This window comes from Molossus molossus, unplaced genomic scaffold, assembly GCF_014108415.1.
Source record: "Molossus molossus isolate mMolMol1 unplaced genomic scaffold, mMolMol1.p scaffold_m16_p_7, whole genome shotgun sequence".
Classification (NCBI taxonomy): domain Eukaryota; kingdom Metazoa; phylum Chordata; class Mammalia; order Chiroptera; family Molossidae; genus Molossus; species Molossus molossus.
The window spans coordinates 38,735,850-38,751,635 of record NW_023425401.1 but is presented as its reverse complement, the minus strand read 5'-3'; the positions used below and the strand labels follow the sequence as shown (position 1 = coordinate 38,751,635).

General features: G+C 42.4%; 1 protein-coding gene and 1 pseudogene across 1 annotated transcript; both read right to left on the bottom strand.

The window, feature by feature from the left end:
- On the bottom strand, window positions 1-12,693 carry SRI (sorcin). The gene is made up of 8 exons (XM_036247570.1): window positions 12,617-12,693; window positions 11,653-11,736; window positions 9,547-9,616; window positions 5,432-5,475; window positions 4,203-4,350; window positions 3,902-4,015; window positions 2,020-2,078; window positions 1-167 (listed from the first exon to the last, which is right to left on the bottom strand). The coding sequence occupies exons 1-8, from the start codon at window positions 12,665-12,667 to the stop codon at window positions 141-143; spliced, it is 597 nt and encodes a 198-aa protein (XP_036103463.1). The 5' UTR covers window positions 12,668-12,693; the 3' UTR covers window positions 1-140.
- Window positions 12,694-14,692: 1,999 nt separating this feature from the next.
- On the bottom strand, window positions 14,693-14,821 carry LOC118620646 (annotated as a pseudogene).
- Between the last annotated feature and the right edge of the window lie 965 nt (window positions 14,822-15,786).

Genomic DNA, 15,786 nt, shown 5'->3' with positions numbered 1-15,786 from the left:
AAAACAAAAACTTAGATGTACATAAGGTAACAACAGCCGTTAAGGAAAAGTGGCCAAGCAAGTTTACACGTCACTGAAGGAAGCAAAGAGCAAGAGCACTCCAGCTGGAATGTCAACGTTGTTCACAGTGTCCTCTTGATTTAAATACTCATCACACACTGAATGAACTGAAAGAGAAACATCAGCATTACACTGCAGATCTCTTAAACTTAGTACACCCTCACTTATTTTTAAGCAGCTTACATTTTTTTATTCTTTTAATTATGGATTTCAAAAAATCCTTTATAAAGTAAGAGTAAATGACATATGCAAAGGCTTTTTTTTTTTTTTAAGGAAGCAGTCTAATATAAAATCCAATGGGTGCCCCGGCTGGGTGGCTCAGTTGGTTGGAGCATGGTCTTGTATACCAAAAATGTTGCAGGTTCAGTTCCCGGTCAGGGCATGTATAGGAGGCAACTGATCGATGTTTCCTTCTCTCTCTCTCTCTCTCTCTCTCTCTCTCTCTCTCTCACTCTCTCTCTCTCTCTCTCTCTCAAAATCAATAAACATATCCTTGGGTGAGGATTACAAAAAAAAAATCCAATGGCTTTCTCACATCAAAGCTTACCAGAAGCAGATCTTACTCTAGTGGATAAAGAATTATTTAAATTCCAAATACTAAATTAGACTCTAGAAATGGGCATGGTCAAAGATTCCTACTCAAATAGAAATAACAGTAATAACAGTTGCATTTATACATTTATATAATGTGGAGACTTCCAAACTGCACAGGATCATCCCATTACTCTAACAGAGCTCCTTTAAACAGTTTACTCCTTTAAAATCTGCTTAATTAAATCATAGCATACAAGTATATGTACGCACAGAAACAGACTATCAGACCCGTCTGCAATTCAGAAACCTATTAGAAGCATCAGTATGTGCTGTAAAATGTTTCTTTGCTTCACCACTAAACACACACCAAGACTCTGATTTTCCTTATCAATTTTCTTTCTCCCTCTTCTACCAGTGAGAACTGTGCCCTGCTAATCCTCGAAGCACTGCTGCAAGGCCAAGCTGACTGTCCCCATTTCAGGGAATAGGACACGAAGGATCGAGATGTTTAGGTATCTCTTAAGTGGCCCCATCTGAGGCCAAAGCTGTGCACTTTCCACTCCACAGGCTGCCTCTCCTTTGGAAACAGTGACGGGACTGTCACCTGAGAAGATGCACACTAAAGAGAACACATCTTTAAGCAGAAAAAATAAACATATTTACACACAAGCCTTTTTTAAAGTGTACTCATAACTGCAGTAGCTGCCAAGCTGAATACATGTGCATCTTTGTATTTTGTATGGAGAAACATGTAGTTTACTCAGTTATCACAGTGATTTTATTCTAAAAGTAATTACAGCAAAAAATAGAGAAACAACTAAACATCTCCCTAGTTTGTTAAGTATATCAATTGAATGCAAAGACGGCCCTTGGTTACTTTCACACTGGTGACATGGCCTCATCCTACCTCGTTTAGTGTGGCTGTGCAGTAAACATGTTTTACATTGTGACTTAAGTGTGTCCCTGATGTCCTCCATGGAGGACACGGTTGTGTCAAATACAGTTCTGGGCTGTTATTTCTCAGTGACTGAGATGATGGCAGAGGCAGACTGAACATATGAATGATATTTTTCAAGGACATTTCTGATTGAAATCTCCCAACAGCCCAGTGAAGAAGGCATTATTATTACTACTTCCTCTTCCCTCAAACAGTCTTGGAGCAATGACGAAACCTGCCTAAGTGACCCAGCTAATAAGTGGGACAAGCTGGGCTTTGACCCAGGCCTTTCAGTGCAAAGCCAACAGTGGTGTACGGATGAGATGAATAATAAGTGAAACTAATCAATCTTGAATGGTAACTCTTGGTCATTTACGCCTGGATTCCTCTGGCATCCTTGAGATGCTCCTTACAGTTAACTCTAAAAGGGATGCCCATTTGGTGTCCATCTTATTCATCTACTCAGTTTTGAAATTGCTGAGACTTACATCATCATATGGGAAATTCACAACACCTTGCTGACCAGTATCTCTTCTTCGAAAGTTGTCTGTAAAACATGACAGTAAAATTTGTTTGTTATTAAACATCTTATATGAACTCACAATGGTTAATTATTTTGGACTTGGGTTCACACTGTAACAACATTTAAATTGTACAACCAGTCAGCATAACCAAAACACCAAAGCAAAGACATATATATATATATATGTAAAAGTAGAAATAATATACAACAAAGTGATGCAGTATGCAGAGTTGGCCAACGGTCTTCCAACACTGAGCTGAAAGAAAACACCGTATCCCAAAGTCAGTAAAAACTTTGCAACTTCTGAGGCCTTTACTTATTTTGGATGAAAGCACAGAATTTCAAACTTCTTGATACCACAGATATCGTTTAATTAGGAACCAGACAGACGGAGTGCCCACTATGACAAATGGGTGGTGATAAAACAGCCTACCGCTTCAGCTCTCCACTGTTAGAAAGGGGTTACTTTAATAAAAAATCTGCCCTCAAATTTTTTTAGGATGAATAAGAATTATAAAACCTGATATTAAAAAGAGTAAAAAGAGAGGAATGGGACAAGATGTACGAAAGAAAGAAAAATAATATAGGGCATATAAAAGTATAGAGATTATTGTTATCTCATCATTTAAGAAATACACCAGCAACAGATAACCACTATTTTAAATTACTTTCAGTAGGAGAAAAATAGGAGAGAGTTACAAATGAGTAATATCACTATTTTCAAATATTTCACACACTAGCCCAGCCGATGTGGCTCAGTGGTTGAGCGTCGACCCATACACCAAGAGGTTGCTGGTTTGATTACCGGTCAGGGAACATGCCCAGGTTGTGGGCCAAATCCCCAGTCAGGGGGCATGCAGGAGGCGACCAATCAATGTTTTCTCTCATCGATGTTTCTCTCTCTCTCCCTCCCTCTCCATAACTACTTTTTTTATGTTTTGGAACATTTCAGTAAAATTTAGTTAGGTCCTGGCCGTTGGTTGGAGCACTGTCCCGTGCACCATATGGTATCTGGTATAGGCACATACCTTGGTTTTAGGTTTGATCCCCAGTCAGAGTGCATACAGGAGGCAACCAATGGATGTTTCTCTCTCTCTCTCTCAAATCAATAAAATAAACATATCCTTGGGTGAGGATTAAAACAAATATATCTAGCCTGGCCAGTGTGGCTCAGTGGATGGAGCATCATCCCATGGACTGAGAGGCCTGGTTCGATTCCCGGTCAGGGCACATGCCCGGGGTTACAGGCTTGATCCCCAGTAGGGGCTGTGCAGGAGGCAGCCGATCCATGTTTCTCTCTCACATCGATGGTTCTCTCTCTCTCCCTTGCTCTCTTTCTTTCTTTCTTTTTTTTTTTTATCCTCACCTGAGGACATTTTTCCATTTTTTATTCAGATAGAGCGGGAAGGAAAGAGAGAAACATCGATGTGAAAGGGACACATCGAGTCGCTGCCACCCACACGACCCAACCAGGGCCGGGGACAAACTGCAGCCAAGGTACATGCCCTTAGTGGGAACCGAACCCGGGTCTCTGTGGACCACAGGGTGACGCTCTAACCGCTGAGCCAAACTGGCCAGGGCCCTTGCTCTCTTTCTAAAAAAGTCAATAAAAACATATTTAAAAAACAAAAATAAATATAGTTATATTTTTTAACGGCAGATTGTGTACAAATCTGAAAAATTTTATGAAAAAAAATTCTGCTAGACAAGTCCAATAGCAGTGTTAAAAAGCCACTTAAGTTAGAAAAAGAAAGACTGGGACAATAAAGTTCAGAAGCACTAAGAAATGACGTCATAAAAATGTGTGTTCTTGGCCCGTGGTGACGCCGCCGCCTCAAAGCACACACCTGTCAGAGCACGCAGTTTCACACAGCAGGCGATGTAGTCATCGAAGGTGATCTTTCCATTGGTGCTATATCGTTTTGCAATCGAGTTCACGGCCTGGGGACTCAACCGAAATCCTGAAAAGAAAATTCATCCAGCCAAAAAAGTTCAAGGAGTACAGAAAGATCATTAAAAATAATCAAGCACAATGTTTTAAGACTCAGAGTACTATGACTACGCAATGCTTCTAGAATACAGAAACTGCCTTCAGGTGGCACTTAGTTTTAGAAATTAAAAACTCAAATTGCTCCTGCTCAGACCCACCCATTGTTGTCAGGGCCTTCTGCAATTCTTGAGGATCCACTGTTCCACTCCTGTCGCTGTCGAAACTGATGAAGTGTTGTCTCCAGCCATTCAGTACAGACCAGAGTTCTTTAAATTCACTGAAGCCCATCGTGCCTGACAGATCTCTCTGAACTGCAATTAAGGATTAGAGCATCTTTTGGGGGACAACACTGTCTAATGATTAAATCAAAGACCAAGGATAAGGAAATCTAAAGTTCTGTCTGTTACAATGTTGCACGTTCTTGGTATGATATAATAAAAAGACACTCCAAAGATAAAATAAACAGGGCTTAGGGAGAAAAAGCTGAGTCCATCTTTTCACTGTGGGGAAAAGATAACCTGTGTGATGAGATTACAAGGAAATGACGTGGTCACTGTGAGCCGCATGTGAAAAGCACTCTTGTTGCTGGAACTGGCTGCACGTTCTGGATGCCCCAGGCTGTGCTGCTCACCCTCTGTCCTGGGGTTCTCACTGGGCCTAACCTTCCCTTGGTAAGCCCTCTCAGACCCAGGGTTTTCACTTTTGAAAACGAGGTGGGATGGAAGATTCCATAAGGTCAGCACTTGCTAAACTGAGTCCCACAGTTGTGCTGTGAGAATTCCACTGCTTGAAGGTCAGGTGTCAGCCACACACAGCCATCATCGTTAAAGAAAAAAAGCTTCCCCAACCAATACTGCTCTCCTTGGATGCTTCCTTAAAATCTTGAACAATCAACACTCTATTTACTAAGCTTCCTTCCTTTTTCCATCTTAAATGCTAAAGATTTTGGCCCTGGCCAGTGTTTCCGAATGGTTAGCACATGGGTCCAATGGTTAGAGCATGGGTCCACGGATCAAAGGGTTGAGGGTTTGATTCCTGGTCAAGGGCATGTACTTGGGTTGCCGGTTTGATCCCTGGCCCTGGTTGGGGTACGTATGAGAGGCAACCAATCCGTGTGTCTCTTTCACACAGATTTCTCTCTCTCGCCCCCTTCCCTCCCACTCCCTCTAAAAATAATAATAATAAAATAAAAAATTAAAAGAAAAAAGAATGGAAAAAAAATATCCTTGGGTGAGGATTAAAAAGAAAAAAAGCTAATAATTTTGGGAAAATGTTCTGGTCATTTGTCACTGTGTTCACCAGGTATGAATTCTTAAATGAATCCCCTAGGGAGAAATTGTTTTGAGAAGAAAAAAATACTGTAGTCAGCAATCAAGGTAAAGGATACATCCAGCATAGAAACCATAAGCCGACAAGTCTCCAGGTTAAAAGCTGTTAAATCAAGAACATATATATTAATACAATTTCAAAAATTCACGTAACATTAAATACATTCAAATTAGGAATATCATTTATACACTCTTATTTTTTATATGCTACTCAATTTATGTGAAACTATATTATATGGAGCTTTGAAGTAGATTTTTTCCAGACAGGATTCCTTCTAAAACCCAAATCTGATTTTAACAGCTTTATAGGAATCTTCATAAAAAAGTACTGCATAGTATTGTTAATATTTTTAGGTGTGAGTATGGTTTTGAAGGTCAGGTAAAAAAGTGTCCTTATCTTTTTGAAAAGCGTACACTGATTATTTGTAGGCAAATGACTATAAAGAAATCTGGAATTTGCTTAGAAGAAGAGTCAGTGTCCCTGATGAAACCAGAATGGCCACAGTGACAACGGCTGAAGTGAGTGACGAGTACACAGATGTTCGTTGTATAATTACCTCTATTCTTGGATAGGCTTCAAGTTTTCTATAACATCGTCTTTTAAAAATACTATCTATTTCCTACCTCTGAAACTCTAATATAGTGAGGTCAGTTCACCACAATGAGCCATAATGTATTACGTCCACCACGTGAGAAGGAGGGAGGGGTGCTTTGTCGCTGTCCTACTTGACTATAAATAGCTGGTTAGCTGGTGCTCTGTCTGATCATATTTTTCTTTCTTTTCCCTTTAATGTCAGGCACTGCACAGTAACCTCCTACTTCAAATAGCCTGACCTCTTTTCACACACAATAAACTTATATATGAAACCAGATAAACGCGCTTGCTAGAATTGTGTGTTCAATCAAGTGCTCTGGAGTAAGACGCAATAAGGACTTAGAGTCCCGGATCCGATTCCAGCCAAGGGCATGTACCTCGGTTGCAGTTTGTCCCCGGCCTGGTTGGGGCCGTGTGCGGGAGGCGACCAATCGATGCTTCTCTCTCACATCAATGTTTCTCTCTCCCTCCCTCCTGCTCTATTTGAAGATAAATGGAAAAATATCTTGAGTGAGGATTAAAAAAACAACAACAACAACAACAGCATTTAGGCCAAACCTTCAATGACAGAAAGATGGAGGACATTTGGTGACAGCCGCACAGAGCTAGGGGCTGGCAAAAGCAAGGCAGCAGGAAAGTCCAGGGCAGGCAAAGGACCTGAGGCTACACTACAGAGGATCTTGAATTCTTGATAAACTGTTTAGCTTTTATCTTATCAGCACCATGGAGCCACTCAAGCTTTTTAGAGGAGAGTGACAAGTGAGAGCTGTTTCAGGAAGAACAGAAACCTGGTCATTGTTTGTAAGGGTTTGAGAGGGAGGAAATGCAATGGGCAGTGAACAAAAGTGAACTAAACAGAAAATACACCGTTCCAGACAGTTAGTTCTAGGGACTAGAATGCTAATGTCTAATAAGTTTGGGTGAGGAGGCTCTTGCTCAATATTCCTTGTATTTTTCCCACAGAAAAAGCCTTTAATACTAATTCTATTTTAAATAATTTCAAAATAATCTTTGCCATAGTTTTACCTTTCCTCTCCTCCAGTTCCTTTCACTAGCGTGCCTCAAACACCTTTCCTTCTAGTAGAAATCCACAATGTATCAGACCTCGCAGGAAAGCCCTACCTCCAGGAGTTTCTCTCAGCTGCTCCAGAGGAACAACTACACTCAAGGCAAAAACAGAAGCTGAAAGATGGTCTTATAGACTAAAGCAACTGCCCTCAGCCACCCCACCTCTAGGTGTGGCTGCTTCCTAGTGAACAGGTTTAAAAGCTGCCTGTACGTTCTAGACTGGAGCATAACCCCTCGCGTCCTATCTGTGCTGTTTTGGTTTGGAAGCTGGGTTTAAAAGACCCAGGAATGTATACTTTCTGAATTACGACACTCAGTCTGACATCTCTCAAGCAGGATGGTTCTGTGGTTCGGTGCAGCCGCCACCACCAGATGAAGTGAGCAAATGAATTCAAACACATGGTCCTGACGACTCAGGAAGAGTCTTCTCTACGGCTCAATGATCTGGGGCCATCATGAAGCACGGCTTTCTCAGATGAAATTCTGAAAAGGACTGCTCTCCAAGGGTTTAAAAGCCACCAATAGTCAGAGTTTAAAACATACCACACCTCTTGTACTGCAAGAGTGTAGAATCATAGTGTACGCTGTGACAGCTCACTTCTGTAAACCCTGTATTAGACCTTCTGTTCACTAGCCCCAACTGCCGAGGTTAACAATGAATAATGTACATGTATTGCCTACAATAAAAACATCCCCTCGCTAGAAAGGGCTTCTTTTGTGTAGGACCAGGTTACATGGCAGAAATGCAAAAGCTTACTCTTTTGCATTAATTCCCCCCACTAGGAAATATAATAGGCTACTGAAGTCACATAAAACAAAGGATAAAAATAGAAATGCAAATAGTTTACAAAGAGAGCCAGCTAGTAAATATGCCATGTCAAACAATCCAAAAATGCCACTATAAATCATAAATCCTCAGGCGTGAATTTTAGTTGGAGCATTTTAGTTGTTTTCCAGGAAGTTGGGGTTTCGACTTAATGTTCTGCCTCAGTTAACACATGGCAAAGAAGTTGACAGCTAAAGCACCTCCGTCAAGACACTACTGCCTGCCCTGGATGTGTCACAGATCTGATCTGCAGAGGCATGTGGTATGTGTGGGGTGAAGAGAAGCCCCCAGTGGGGGCTGGGGGGAGGCAGGGTCTCTGCAATGGTTTCCTGTTTGCAGCTTGTGGCAGAGCTCAAAGGGCAGGAGAGTGGTGGACGTACTACATTGTAAGGCAGCAGAACTAGTGGGTGAGGAGCTGAGGAGGACGGGAAAGGATGACGAGTGTATAGTTTGGAAATTAGGAAGAGGATGTCCTTCTTAGCCCAAACGCCTTCTCTGGAGTGGGAAGAAGAAAGCAGAAAGGCCTGGGGGAGGTCCTGGCCGGGATTCCTGCCGCCAGCAGTGTGCCGAGACCAGGAGCGCAGAACTAGCTCCGGGAGAACCATGGGAGGACGCCAGGACCCACCACTCAGAAGTGGGAGTGCAGGCAGGCCCCTCGGGGACCGAGTGCACAGGACCAGCCCTAGTGCCACCAGGCTCAGGACAAAGTAAGCTCTTGGCAAAGAGCAGTAAATGTTAGCTACTGTGAATGAGAAAGGGACTATGGACCAAACCTCACAAGCTATCGGGGAGCCACACAGCAGGCCTGACATGCTCAGTGACCGAAGGTAAACACAAAGGATGGTCTGATCATAAATTCCTAACTGGGCAGGCCATGGGAATTACTCACAGCCCAGGCCTATCTGTTCCTTAGCAAAGATCAATCTTGACCCGAAGTGAGCCCTGTCTACTGTTATGCATCTAGGAAAACATACCTTTGAAATGTCAGAGTCATTTTCTTTCCCTACCCCTGAAGGCACAACCTCAAGCACCAAAGCATGAGACCAAAGAACACTCATTGTTACCTTATTGCTCACATACCAGCTCTATCTGCTATAAATGTTAATTATCAACTGTCCTGTAACCACCACTGTAACTATGTTTCTCCATTTTGCCTTTTATCCAATCCTAGAGATTTCCCCATTCTGCTTTCTCCCACCTCCTTAATCTACTACCAATGGATTCCATGTACCTTTTTTACATTTTCTCCCTTGATTCAAAATACATAAGAGGAACTGCAAAACTGCCATTCTCCAGAGCACTGTCTCAATTCATTGATTTGTTTTCCATCATGTCTTCAAAATTTTGGCTTATATAAACTCTTATGAAACTTATCTATAGGCTGGACATTCTTTTATCATTAAAAACACCTGTCCTGTTGAAGAAGGCCATATAAACTGTTTCTGCTTCAAATGGACCCAGATACATGAAACCCAAATTTAAGAAACCCACTAAATTGGCAGGTAGTGTGGAATGATTAAGAACTGTTTTCAAATTCACATTTTGAAATAATTCACATTTTGAATGTCATTTTTGAAATTCTAAATGTTGCTGGGTCAGGAAAGCTCAGTTTCCTTGAAGGCTGTCATCACCGCTAAAATATGAAACAGAGTACTTCAAGAGAAACACTGGGACTGTCAACTCACGTTTGTATCCTCCAGCAATGCCCGACTGTGTCAGGCATCTCTGCAATTCATCAGCATCTATTTGTCCATCCTTTTGAAAACAAAAACAGGAAGAGAAATCACAACAATAATTTGTACTTTCTAGTTCTGTTTACTTTCAGTATTCAATGTAGCAATAATAACCAAGAAAATGAGTTTTCTCGAATGAGACTTTTGTTTTAAAGACATGTATTTCAAAAATAGGCATTCTTTTTTTCCAAGAATTATTTCATGATGAAAGAAAGGCAAATTGTTACATCCTCTTCCGCAAAAGGATAATTAGGGCCATTAAAAAAAAGTGCATTTCTTAGTATCAATTTCAGACTCTATTCTTATCTTATTATTACACAAGAATGAATAAAGTCAGAAAGCTGCTTACACCTATACTTTAATGTATCTTCTCATCATTTCCTCTAAATTCCTGAATTAGATTTGGAAAAAAACATCCTCAAGTATAAGGTTCCTCTCTTAATAAAACACTGAGATGAAATGTTTCTTCCATTGACATTTGATATTTTTAAATGAATGAATAAAACTAGTTTCTGTCTAGAACTACTCGTCTCACTCTGAGCTAGGAAAGTGCCAAAGTTAAGCATTTTAAAATAAAATAATGTATGTAGTTGCTTAAAATCTTATTCTTCTTTCTAGCTTTTTGGGAGAGAAAAGCAAGGCACACAGCTGATACCAGTATGTAAAAGCCTGGTTCAGAGAGAGAGACCTTCGTGATCGCCTTTCTTATGATGAGGCGAATGGTTTTCTCAGATCATAGCTACATATATCTGGAAGGTACAGGTTTCCAGTGCCTATTTATTGGCTGGCCTAGGTCAGAGCTAGGTATGTATTTTTAGGGACTTAAAAAATAAAATACCCAATTCCTCAAGTCCACAGGTATTATGAGTTCTAAATGAGGAGCAGGGTGAACAATTTGAAAGAGATGGCTATGCTGACACAGGCCAGGCTGCTGAAAGCTAAGCAGGTGGGGTCACTTACACGGCTGGAGGCACAGGCAATCTAAGAACGAGAGTCTTGAGCTTTGCTGTGTCTTGTGGTTTCAAAGATACAGATCATTACAGATTAAGCAGATACTTAAAGGGAAGCTCTTTCAGTTTTAGACTCAATTTTCCACTCAATTTCTCAAACTGTATTTCTTAGAGTGCCATTCTAAAAGGTGCTGTTAGGCTTTTACCCCATATATTCCATGGCATTTCCACATTAAGACTGTGTTATTTCTAGCTTTGATCAAAACAAAGCTAAGGTGAATTTTCATGAGCAAACACCCTCTGGAAGGACACATCTGGGTTACACCAACAGCATGTTTACCATCCACAATAACGCCCTGAACTAGGGAAGTGTCCTCCCTCAATGTACACAACCACCTGTTATACAACTCGAAATTTAAAGAAGTGAATGAACTTGGGGACAGACCTTCATTCTCTCTTTGGGTCAACAGGCCACAACACCTAATAAGGACAAAGGAGAACTGACCTAGTAACAGCACCTCTATCAAAGTGAAACTAAACTGTTCACAAGATTAACTTCCTGATAGTAAGAAGAGAGTAGTAACTTTATTTTGAAGCTGGTGGGTTTTTGCCATAAATACCTATTTCCTAAGGGGGTAACTGAATAACAATCGAATTCAATCCAAAGAAAGCATCTATTAGAATCTGGCTACAGATTTACTAGTATATGCCTTTAAGACGTATAAACGGCTTTATGTTCACCAGATCGGTAATTTCTTCTCTGGAAACCACCCTGGACGCTGACAATTCAGTTCTAAAGACATCTTTTTACCTCACAAAGCTTCGAAGGGTATAAATAATCCCCTATTCTGTTCAATCTGACCCTAATTCAATCACAAGTTTAGTTTTAAATTGAACTAACATCAACACGAGTCACATTTTGTCCTAATTTGTGTTCTCAATATTCAGAAATAACTGGCTATACATTTCCTTTCTCTCTTTTTTTTAAAATTTTGCAAAAGCAAAAGGATGCATTTCCAGAGGAAAGGTCATTTTTCTGGCAACTATAACAAAGATTAATATAAATGTAGAATCTGATGATTCTTTAATATTGACGGGAAAAGCTAACCTGTCCAGCTACTGAAGCAAAGTAACCATACAGCGGATCCTGAGTTTGTCCGGGAAACGTAGGCCCTCCGGGAGCCCCTCCATACTGTAAAACAGAAAACAAATTTAGCATCATTCCAATGAACCAAGTTTTAATCTTTCACCACTGAGAGCCTTTGTGCAAAGCCAGGCGATGGCTCGCCCTTCACGTCATTTACCTGCCCACCACCGGGCACACTCTAACTGCAATCACTCTACCCCTTTCTTCCATTCTCACTCCCGCATAATTTAAAAACTGGAGGCTTGGACCAAAATGAATTGTCCTGACGGTAAGTGAAGCATCTTGTAAAACCCCTATTAACCTCCAGGCTGCTAAGATAAATGCAACCTGGGCAAACAGTTTAAGGGCGGGCTTAAATGTATTTTTATAGCGTTTTATGGTATTTGCAAAGCGTTTGGGGACAGGTGTAGCCAGGGAGGGGTAAGGTGTGTCAGGATTGGGCTATTTCGCCGCGAGGGAACATTGTCTTGGAAACAGTTCCCACGACAACGCGCATCCCAGACTCCGGGCGAGGGGCCTTCCTCCAGAGGACTTTTACTCTGGCGGTCTTTCCCTGACCCTACTCTCACTTTCTTTTAAAGTGAGAAGTAGGTCTCCGGACCATTCTAGGTTAAAATGGCTGGTGCTCCCAGGGAAAACCCGGCGGGAGGGGGAGGAAGCCAACACCCAATCTGCACAATTTCACGCCGCGAATCCGAGAGTCCCAAGGTGGGCTTTCGGGATCGCAATCCACCCGAACCTTGGCCCCGTGCGGCCCCCCGTGGAGAGACAGGGGACAGGGAGAAGGAGGGAGCTAGAGAAAGAGACCGAAAGGTCTGGGGGAGACAGCGGGCAGGGAGAAGCCGGGGCGGGAGGCGCCCTGGGAGTCGCCAAGTGTGGTCTCTCGGCGCCCCCGGTGTCCAAGGGTCGCGTGGACTGCACTTACCCCGCCCGGGTAGTACCCACCGCCGGCGCCGGGGTGCCCTGGGTAAGCCATGGTGCAGACTGCGCCGCCGCCGCCGCCCTGCGCGCCACCCCTCCCGCCGGCCGCCCCACCAACCCGGGTCGCACCACGCGGACCGGGGGACACGCCCCGCAGCCGCCGCCCGCACTGGGGTCCGCGGCGGCCTCGGCCCGCTGCCCGCGCCCAGCCCTGGCTTTATGTTTCATATTCCCAGCTGCGCACCCTCCAAGGTCCAGCAAGTGACCTCAGAACTGCGAAAGAATTCACACCAGGGACTCTCCTCCCTCCGTAAAGAATGGTACATTCCAATATCAACACCCGGCCCCGGGAATTCTTTTTTTCTTCCTATTTGGCTACCTTCTGCTTTTTTTTTTTTTTTTTAATTTTAAACTTTATTGGCAGGGCGGCCCGGCTCTAAGCAGAGTGCAGTATCGCGGGGAGGGGCTGAGTCCATTAGGGGCAGCTCTTAGATGCTGTGGGGGAAGGAGGCTTCATTGAAAGATCAAAATAAGAAAGCGCCCTTGCAAAAACAGGAGTAAAGCCCTGGTCAGTTTGGCTAAACGGTTAGAGCCTCGGCCTGCGGTCCAGAGACAGCTGGGTTCGGTTCCGCTAAGGGCATGTACCTCGGTTGCAGTTTGTCCCCGGTCCTGGTTGGGTGGGGGAGATGGCAACCACTCCATGTGTCCCTTTCACATCGATGTTTCTCTCCCTCTCTCTCTCTCTCTCTCTCTCTCTCTCTCTCTCCTCCCTCCCTCTCTACCTGAACAACGGGTAAGGATAAAAAAGAAAAACAGGAGTAAACTTCGGGAACTGTGTGCAAGGGAGCGTTTGGCATGCGGTTGCACGTTTCACTGAACAACAACCCGCGGGACATTGTCATCTCAGGGTTAAGCGGGGCGTAGTACACAGTACTACTGCCTGGAGAGGACAGAGGGCATGTACTGGGAAGGGCAGCCAGACCCAGATGGTATGAGTTTGAATTAGTAGCTGGATGAATCACGCAAAATAAACCCTCCCACCAAAATGACTCAGCTAAATTTTATACAATAAAAGTTTGGAGCCAGCGGTTGAGCACTGACCCATGCACCAAGAGGTCGTGGGTTGGATTTCCAGTCAGGATGCATGCCCAGGTTGTGGGCCTGATCCCCAGTGAGGGGCATGCAGGAGGCGGCAATTGTTCTCTCATCGACTTTTCTCTCTCTCTCTCCCTCTCACTTCCTCTCTCTCTAAAAAATCAATAAAGGGGAAAAAAATTTTATTTTAAAGTTTAGAGCCAGCGAAGAATGCCCTGGTAAAGATATTCAGGAAGGTGGGAGATTGGAACTTCTCTTAAGTGATTCAGATAATGGTTTACTTCACACATTTTTCTTTTTCACCCAGTTGAACAGTCTGAAGCTATTCAGATGTGAGAGTCTGTTTGGTTGATTCATGTAATTTCAGCCACGCGGAATGTTTGTCTGAATTTTAACGTTTTAAAAATGCATTAACGAGCAAGATTCACAGTATTTGCTGTGGAGGCTGCACTGGAAAACTGAGAGTCATCAGTGTTGAGCAAGTGGGAGAGTCTGCTGTGTGTGGTTCTGTGCTTATTCTCCTGGTGGACAGGGTTCCTCCATTCCAAGTTCCTGGGCAGTTTTCACTAAGGTCATTGTTTCCCTCTTACCTATAACTTCCTTCCAGTCCTCTTTTTGGATACCCAAACTCCAAAAATGAAAGTCCTGAATTATGAGAAAAAAATTCTAATAATCCCTGTTCTCTCATTTCAAATAAACTATATATCACCTGTTTGTATTTGATTCAGCAAGTAGATTACTGTTTTCAAATACCATAGCAATTGTTGAGGTAAATTAGACATTTAATGAGTCCTTTGGCATCTGTGAAGTTTTTTTTTTTTCCGTGTGTATGTGTATGTGTGTGTGTGTGTGTGTGTGTGTGTGTGGTAAGAACACTTAACATGACAAATACCTCTTAAAATTTAAACGTGCAGTAGAGTATTGTTGTTAACTATATGCACAGTGCTGTACCAGATCTTTAGAACCTATTTATTTATTAGTTCAGTCTCCATAGAGACTCAAAAATTGCCAAAGCTGACTATAGTTCAAGTCATCATTGTGAAAAGTTTTTAGTCAATAGTAATCGTGCCTTGGGTAAACATCATTGGCTATGATACTGCCACTGGGCAAAGCTAGAACTTTTTATCTTGCATGACTGAAACTCTATACCGATTGAACAACTCCTCATTGTTCCATACCCATTGAATAATTTCCTTCTAACTCCAGTCCCTTTCTACTTTCTGTTTCTCTAAGTTTGACTACTTTAGATACCTCAGATAACTGGAGTCTTGAAGTATTTGTCTTTTTATGATTGGCTTATTTCACTTATTGTAATGTCCTTGAAGTTTATCCATGTTGCAGCAAATGACAGGATTTTCTTTTCTTTTTTTTTTTAAAGGCTGGGTTCATTGTGGGATTGCTGGGACATATGGTAGTTTTATTTTCAATTTTTGAGGGTCCTCCATATTGTATTCCATAGTGGCTACCCCATTCCATATTCCCACCAACAATGTGCAAGGCTTCCAATTCCTCCACATACTTGCCAACACTTATTGTCTATTTTTTTTATAATAACTGTTCTGACAGGTATTAGGTGATATTGTGGCTTTGATCTGCATTTCTTTGATAATTAGTGACTTCGAGCCCCTTTTCATACATCTGTTGGCCATTGGGAGGTCTTCTTTGAAGAAATGTCTATTTAAGTCCTTAGCCCATTTTTTAATCAGGTTATTGGTTTTATTTCTATTGAGATGAAGGTATTCCTTATATATTTGGGAGACTAACTCCTTACCAGATATATGGTTTGCATATATTTTCTCCCATTTCATGGGTTGCCTTTTTATTCTGTTGTTTTCTTTGCTGTAAGAAGTTTTTTAATTGGATGTAGTCCCACTTGTTTATTTATTTATTTGTTTATGACCCCCCCCCCCCACCATCTTTAGAGAGAGTGGAAGGGGGGGAGAGAAACATCAATGTGAAAGAGACACATGGATTGGTTGCCCCTCCCCCCACACACACCCTGACCAGGGCCTGAGATTGAACCCACAATCCCTCCTTTAGCTGCCTCCTGCATGGCCCCTACCAGGAATGGAGCCCACA

Excerpts from the sequence above, each read along its gene's own strand:
- SRI (XM_036247570.1), bottom strand. The coding sequence starts at position 12,667 with ATGGCTTACCCAGGGCACCCCGGCGCCGGCGGTGGGTACTACCCGGGC. Across the intron at positions 4,351-5,431 it reads TTATGGTTTCTATGCTGGAT|AGAGATCTGTCAGGCACGAT; the intron begins GTATCCTTTACC and ends ATTGCAGTTCAG. Across the intron at positions 2,079-3,901 it reads GAAACTGCGTGCTCTGACAG|ACAACTTTCGAAGAAGAGAT; the intron begins GTGTGTGCTTTG and ends CATGTTTTACAG.